At 38.9% G+C, this 7,589-nt stretch overlaps 1 protein-coding gene across 1 annotated transcript in view; it reads left to right on the top strand.

The window, feature by feature from the left end:
* The first annotated feature begins 220 nt into the window (after positions 1 to 220).
* Positions 221 to 7,589, top strand: part of LOC133649128 (CCR4-NOT transcription complex subunit 6) — a 48,797-nt gene continuing 41,428 nt past the window's right edge. The window contains exons 1-2 of the mRNA XM_062045934.1: positions 221 to 356; positions 4,218 to 4,339. Coding sequence (XP_061901918.1) covers positions 4,228 to 4,339 — 112 coding nt within the window. The 5' untranslated portion in view covers positions 221 to 356; positions 4,218 to 4,227. The remainder of the gene's footprint in view (positions 357 to 4,217; positions 4,340 to 7,589) is intronic.

The raw sequence follows: 7,589 nt of genomic DNA, 5'->3' as shown, positions 1-7,589 counted from the left end.
CTGATATTTATTATTGATAAACACTGACATTTATTATTGATATATTGTTATTTCCAAATAAACACAGACATGTATTAATGGCACATTGTTATTTAAGGCATTTCAAAGTAAAAGGTCAACTATGAAGGTACAAGTCGGGGACTTGGTAGCTTTCTTCGGGCGCATCCGTGCTTTTATTTTGATTCAACAGCTGTGCGGGCCCGTTGCGAGCTGACCAATAGGAGCGCTCGACGTTATCAGCAGAGGGGAAAAAACTCCCCACGGTCGCCATAATACAGCAGCGGAAACGGCAGAGAAGTGGCTAGAAAACAAAAGACAGCGCGCACTCGTCCTCACCATTTGGTATGCTCTTGCAGGTAAAAAAACCCCCCGCAAGTCTTCCTCTAAACAATTGCCCGGATTTCCACTCGTCTCGGCGCACTTTGTCGCCTCAAGTCGGACACTGAAACCCTCTCATTGATGTTTTTTTTTGCTTTTTTTTAAAGTCGGGTCAGCTTCGAATAATTGGATCTGCTAGCATGTGGCTAGCATGCTAACGAGTGCTAAGCTAACTAGCTCGGAATGAATCGCAGATGCGAGGAAATGGCAAAGCTCCGCGTTTTCCCGTTCGCTTGCAATAACGACAAAATGTGTTCGATCCCCGCTCTTTGATGGATAGTTGGCCGGGCTAGCCAACTATTGCGGTGCTTCTTGGCCTAGCTTTGGTGCGCCAGGCAGTGCAAGGCTGTTATGTAAACAACTGAACTGTATCTTTGCAAATTACCTCGCTCGTCCCTTTAAGAAGCTCGCCGAGGCAAAGTCATCGTCTATAAGGGCGTCCAGTCCGTGTTAAGTGTGCCTTATGTGGAACTTTAATGCTCAACAATAACCCATGTAGGTTGAGCTAGGCTAATCAGCTAGCCCCAATGGCTAGGAAGCTCGCCTAAACTATCTTTGAATCTCTGTCAAACTAAAAACAATGCTATTCAGTAACAGCAGAAGAGAAAGTGAAACACAAATACAGATAGACGGAGTAAATATCGAAAGGGTGAAAGAAAACACCTTTTTGGGTGTAATAATAGATGCTAAAATGAATTGGAAATCTCATGTAAAACAAAGTAGCAAGAAACACGTCAATAATGAATAAAACAAAACATGTTCTAGACCAGGCTTGGGCAAATTAAGGCCCGGGGGCCACATGCGGCCCGTTAAGCTTTTCAATCTGGCCCGCCGGACATTCCCAAGTAATTGTTTTGGATCAGTGGTTCTTAACCTGGGTTCGATGGAACCCTAGGGGTTCGGTGAGTTAGGGCTCAGGGGTTCGGCGTAGGTCAAGACACACCCGACTCATCGTGTAAATAAAAACTTCTCCCTATCGGCGTATTACGGATACGGCAACAGCAGAAGTCGGACTGATTTGCAGGTGTGTGATATGTTGTGAGTTTATGCGCTGTGTTGGTTTTGTTGTTTGAACAAGGTGATGTTCATGCACGGATCATTTTGTGCACCAGTAATAAAACATGGTAACATTAACTTATTAACATGCAAATTAGTAACATATTGGCTCTTAACTAGTCATTATTAAGTACTTATTAATGCCTTATTCGGCATGGCCTTATTATAACCCTGGCCCTAACCAAATAACTCTAAATTAAGTCTTTGTTAATTAGAATATGTTCCCCTAGTGTCCAAAAAACTCAAAATTAAGTCTTTGTTACTTAGAGAATATTTTCCATACTAAAGTGTTACCAAAAACATATAATTTAGTCTTGAATTTGAAAAAAATATATTTATATATTTTTCACTAAAGCAGGATTCGGTGAATGCACATATGAAACTGGTGGGGTTCGGTACCTCCAACAAGGTTAAGAACCACTGTTTTAGATCTTTAAGATGGAAAGTGTAGCTGCCATTATGTTGTGCAGTGATGTTTTCAAATGACCGTAAGTCTTGAACTAAACAAAGTATTTCAATGGGTGGAATCTGCGCTTTTGCATGATATTTTAGTGACTAGTGTTGTGATACCAATATTATTTTGATACTTTTCGGTACTTTTCGATACTTTTCTAAATAAAGGGGACCCGGAAAAATTGCATTATTGTCTTTATTTTAACAAAAAATCTTAGGGTGTGGCGGACCGGTACTTTTCAGAGGTGGTATGGTACCGAATATGATTCATTAGTATTGCGGTACTATACTAATACCCGTATACCGTACAACCCTACTAGTTACTATGGTAATCTACATCACAGCGGCTCAGACGAGGCACCAAGCAGTGTGGGTGGGGAGCGTTTCCACAGAGTGTTTACAGAGCGGCCAGCCTGAAATGTGGGTGTCAGGGACAGACACGGAAGGAGATTTTGACAACAAAGTTCTAAAGCTTAGTGATATATCAGATTGTAGATGTTTTTTGTTTTTTTTTACCCTTCGCGTTCATATTTCGCTGTGTTTGTTGCATTTGGCTTGATTGTAAAATATGTCGATTGAGAGGGGGTGTGACGTTCATATGTTGTCAATATTCAGCGTTTTATTGTTCATAGAAAAAAAAAATCCATTCCGTTTTTGAGGCGGTCTGTCATAAAATTTTTAGCATTCAATCAGACTTTGTTTGTCAGGTTTTGTATTAGTTTTCCTAAAAATAGATATACAGGCCCCCAGACAGATTTTTTTCTCCAAATTTGGCCCCCGAGTCAAAATAATTGCCCAGGCCTGTTCTAGACCAAAAATCACTTCATATTCTCTACTGCTCGCAAGTGTTACCATAACTGAGTTATTGTGCAGAAATATGGGGGTACGACTACAAATGTGCGCTTCATTCACTGACGGGGCTACAAAAAAGATCAATTAGAATAATACATAATGTTGGATGTAGAGAACATACAAACACTATTTATTAAATCACACAATTCAACGATTTGGTGCGTTCGCAAACAGCTAAAATTATGTATAAAGCAAACTATAACCTGCTGCCCGAGAATGTACAACAATTCTTCTCAACAAAAGAGGAAAACTATAACCTTAGAGAAAACTCTCATTTAAAACATTTGTATGCTCGTACGACACTTAAAACCTTTAGTATATCAGTATGTGGAATTAAATTATGGAACGCATTACCGTATTTTTCGGACTATAAGTCGCAGTTTTTTTCATAGTTTGGCCGGGGGTGCGACTTATACTCAGGAGCGACTTATGTGTGAAATTATTAACACATTACCGTAAAATATCAAATAATATTATTTAGCTCATTCACGTAAGAGACTAGACGTATAAGATTTCATTGGATTTAGCGATTAGGAGTGACAGATTGTTTGGTAAACGTATAGCATGTTCTATATGTTATAGTTATTTGAATGACTCTTACCATAATATGTTACGTTAACATACCAGTTGGTTATTTAAGCCTCATATAACGTACACTTATTCAGCCTGTTGTTCACTATTCTTTATTTATTTGAAATTGCCTTTCAAATGTCTATTCTTGGTGTTTGGTTTTAGCAAATAAATTTCCCCCAAAAATGCGATTTATACGACTTATTTTTTTTTCCTTCTTTATTATGCATTTTTGGCCGGTGCGACTTATACTCCGAAAAATACGGTAAGCAAATAAATCAAACAAAGCACCAATATGATTCAGTTTAAGAGACGCTTCAAACTACATGTGTTCACAAAGTACACAGAACAACAATTATGACGAACATCTTTAACCCTTTTTTTTTTTTGAGACAAACATTTATGTATTTAATATTTGTATGCTTACTATGGTGTAATATTTTTTTATTATTTATTTGTTCATTGTTCTATTACAGAGAACCAGGAAATTGGATAAAATTGCTGTGGCATGAAAAGGGGTAGGATTAAATAAGCTCTGTTTCTTCCTACTCCTTTTCGGACGTGCTGTAATGAAACAACTGGAAATATGTGATGCATTACATTTTATCGTATGCATGTTCCAAATAAACTGAAACCGAACTAAAGTACAATTAGCTTTACGCTCAAAAAGTACTTCCCGTGTAGCACTGTGGCTGTAATTGTTAAATAATTCATAAAAATTGCATTTAACAGACAATAACATATTATTTCTAGCTGTGATCTTTTCATAAAACATGACAATTTGATTCAGGATGTGTATAGCACTTGATGAAAATCGATGACACAACTTATTATTCATGATTTTTTTTTTTTTCCCTCCTTCAGAATAAACTAAGCCAGACTCTCTAATGGCATTGATCTCTTTCTAGTGTTACAGGAATGCCCAAGGAAAAATATGACCCGCCGGATCCCAGGCGGATGTACACCATAATGTCCAGCGAAGAGGCAGCCAATGGGAAGAAGTCATACTGGGCTGAGCTGGAAATTAGTGGTGTGTATTATCCAACGTTGTTTTCTTTTTCTTGATAAATGTGTGCAGCTGTTTATTCATGCCATTTTGAAAGTCTAATTATGATAAACAGGTCCGTGAAGCTTGTTGTTATCACTTCAAATGCTAGTTCAGGGCAGGGCTGCATGATTCTGGGCAAAATGTGAATCACAATTTTGTCAGAATTGCGACAGAACCTGATTTACCAATGTCTAAGATCCGTGCTGGACAATGATTTGGCAACGTGAGGCTTTTATGGTGCGTTCTATTTGTACTTGGAAGTCGAAATATCCGAGTTCCAAGTCGGAATTTTAACTGGAATTAAAGTTAAAGTCCCAACAATAGTCATACACGCACTAGGTGTGGTGAAATTATCCTCTGCATTTGACCCATACCCATGTTCACCCCCTGGGAGGTGAGAGGAGCAGTGAGCAGCAGCGTGGGCCGCGCTCGGGAATAATTTTGGTGATTTAACCCCCAATTCCAACCCTTGATACTGAGTGCCAAGCAGGGAAGCAATGGGTCCCATTTTTATAGTCTTCGGTATGACTCGGCCGGGGTTTGAACTCACGACCTTCCAGTCTCAGGGCGGACACTCTAACCACAATGCCCTTCGAGGTCGGATTCCCGACTCGGAAAGTCGTAGCATTCTCGCCTCCTTCTCGTTGCTTTAAAAGATGGCTGCTCTGGATGTAAACAATGATATATATTTCTATTATATCTGATATTCGTACTTCTGATCGGCCCTACACGGTGTATCGTTAAACGTTTATACATGGTAACGTTACTGTTGCGTAAACTAAGTTTATTTTATGTGTTTTATATCTTCTACATTGCTAACAATAGCGTCTGTTTCCTCTTCATCCACAATGTTTAAAGGTTACAGAAAGAGTGCATATTTTCCCATTAGTTGTTCATATTCAGACAAGGCTAGCACAAACATAGCACAGCACAAACATAGATTTCCGATCTCTTAACTGGAACGCTCACAACTCGGCTGTGACGTCATTCCCAACTCCGACTTCCAACTTTCGAGGTAAATGGAATGCACCATTATCTAAGGGTGTGACGGTACACAAAAATGTCGGTTTGGTACATACCTTGGTTTAGAGGTCACGGTTCGGATCATTTTCGGTACAGTAAGAAAACAACAAAATATACATTTTCTGGTTATTTATTTACCAAAATTTGTAAACAATGGCTTTATCCTTTTAACATTGCTTTAAAATAGCTCTGTGTGTGATGGATGTGAGCCACCACTAGGCTGATCAGTGCAACAGCAGGCAGTCATGAATGCTAAGCATAACAATAACATACATATACACACAGGGTCGATTGCCAGGGTTAATGCAGTCAACATATAAAAAATAAAAACTAAATAAGATGAGGCTCAGAATTGGTTTCTTAACAAAACCTTTCTACATATAAAGTGCAACATTAAAGGCCTACTGAAAGCCACTACTACCGACCACGCAGTCTGATAGTTTATATATCAATGATGAAATCTTAACATTGCAACACATGCCAATACGGCTGGGTTAACTTATAAAGTGAAATTTTAAATTTCCCGCCACACTTCCGGTTGAAAACGTCTAGATATGATGACGTATGCGCGTGACGTCAACAATTGATACGGAAGTATTGGTACCCCATTGAATACAATACAAAAAAGCTCTGTTTTAATTTAAAAATTCCACAGTATTCTGGACATCTGTGTTGGTGAATCTTTTGCAATTTGTTTAATGAACAATGGAGACTGCAAAGAAGAAAGTTGTAGGTGGGATCGGTGTATTAGCGGCGGACTACAGCAACACAGCCAGGAGGACAGAGATGGATAGCAGACGCGCTAGCCGGCGACCTCACCTTAACTTCCTCCGTCTCGCCGACTGCATCTGTGATCGGGTGAAGTCCTTTGTCGCACCGTCGATCGCTGGAACGCAGGTGAGCACAGGTGTTGATGAGCAGATGAGGGCTGGCTGGCGTAGGTGGATAGCTAATGTTTTTAGCATAGCTTTGTGAGGCCCGGTTGCTAAGTTAGCTTCAATGGCGTCGTTAGCAACAGCATTGTTAACCTTCGCCAGGCTGGAAAGCATTAACCGTGTATTTACATGTCCATGGTTTAATAGTATTGTTGATCTTCTGTCTATCCTTCCAGTCAGGGATTTATTTATTTTGTTTCTATATGCAGTTAAGCCCGATGCTATCACGTTAGCTCCGTAGCTAAAGTGTTTCGTCAATGTATTGTCGTGGAGTTAAAAGTCACTGTGAATGTCCATTTCGCGTTCTCGACTCTCATTTTCAAGAGGATATAGTATCCGAGGTGGTTTAAAATACAAATCCGTGATCCACAATAGAAAAAGGAGAGAGCGTGGAATCCAATGAGCCAGCTTGTACCTAAGTTACGGTCAGAGCGAAAAAAGATATGTCTTGCACTGCATTCTAGTCCTTCACTCTAACGTTCCTCATCCACGAATCTTTCATCCTCGCTCAAATTAATGGGGTAATCGTCGCTTTCTCGGTCCGAATCGCTCGAGCTGCATTGAAAACAATAGGAAAATGTGAGGAGCCTGTCAACTAGGGATGATGTTTGATATGGAATTATCGAGTTCGAGCCTATTATCGAATCCTATTATCGAACCGATTCCTTATCGATTCTCTTATCGAGTCCAGATAGGTTGTTGTATATGGAAAAAAACACACAATATTTGGTTTAACAAAAGCTCACTTTTATTATATAATAATAAAATCTAATAAATAAATAAATATTGACTGTTGTTACCCAAAGTATATTAAGTGGGATTTATCAGAAAAACAAACATATACAGTAACACAAAAACAACCTGTCTCTGTGATCACTATAGGTGTATAAATAATAATATAGTGTTAAATAAAATCAGTCCCTTGGGAACAAAACTGAAAATAATACAGCTCTCCAAAAAGTGCACTTCTGCTGCTATTTGACATAACTGTTTGTTATGATGCTTTGACATTTTTGCACTTTTTTTTTTATTGAAAGAAAATTCTATGAAGAGAAAAGTTGTTTGCAAATGTGGTTACAATGCTAAAAAATTAAAAGTTAAAGCTAAAAAAAGAAATAAACTTTATTGAGTTAACATTATTTCTTTATAGGGGGCAAAATGTTATGAGCTAGAGAATATAACAACTACACTACCAAGCATGCAACGGGAGTTACGAGCATGCGCGGTAGCCCCGAAAAGTGTTGTTGCATGTTGCCACGCTGTGAAAGTAAACG

This window comes from Entelurus aequoreus, linkage group LG04 (assembly GCF_033978785.1).
Source record: "Entelurus aequoreus isolate RoL-2023_Sb linkage group LG04, RoL_Eaeq_v1.1, whole genome shotgun sequence".
Classification (NCBI taxonomy): domain Eukaryota; kingdom Metazoa; phylum Chordata; class Actinopteri; order Syngnathiformes; family Syngnathidae; genus Entelurus; species Entelurus aequoreus.
The sequence above is the reverse complement of the archived record's forward strand: the minus strand, read 5'-3'. Positions and strand labels throughout refer to the sequence as shown.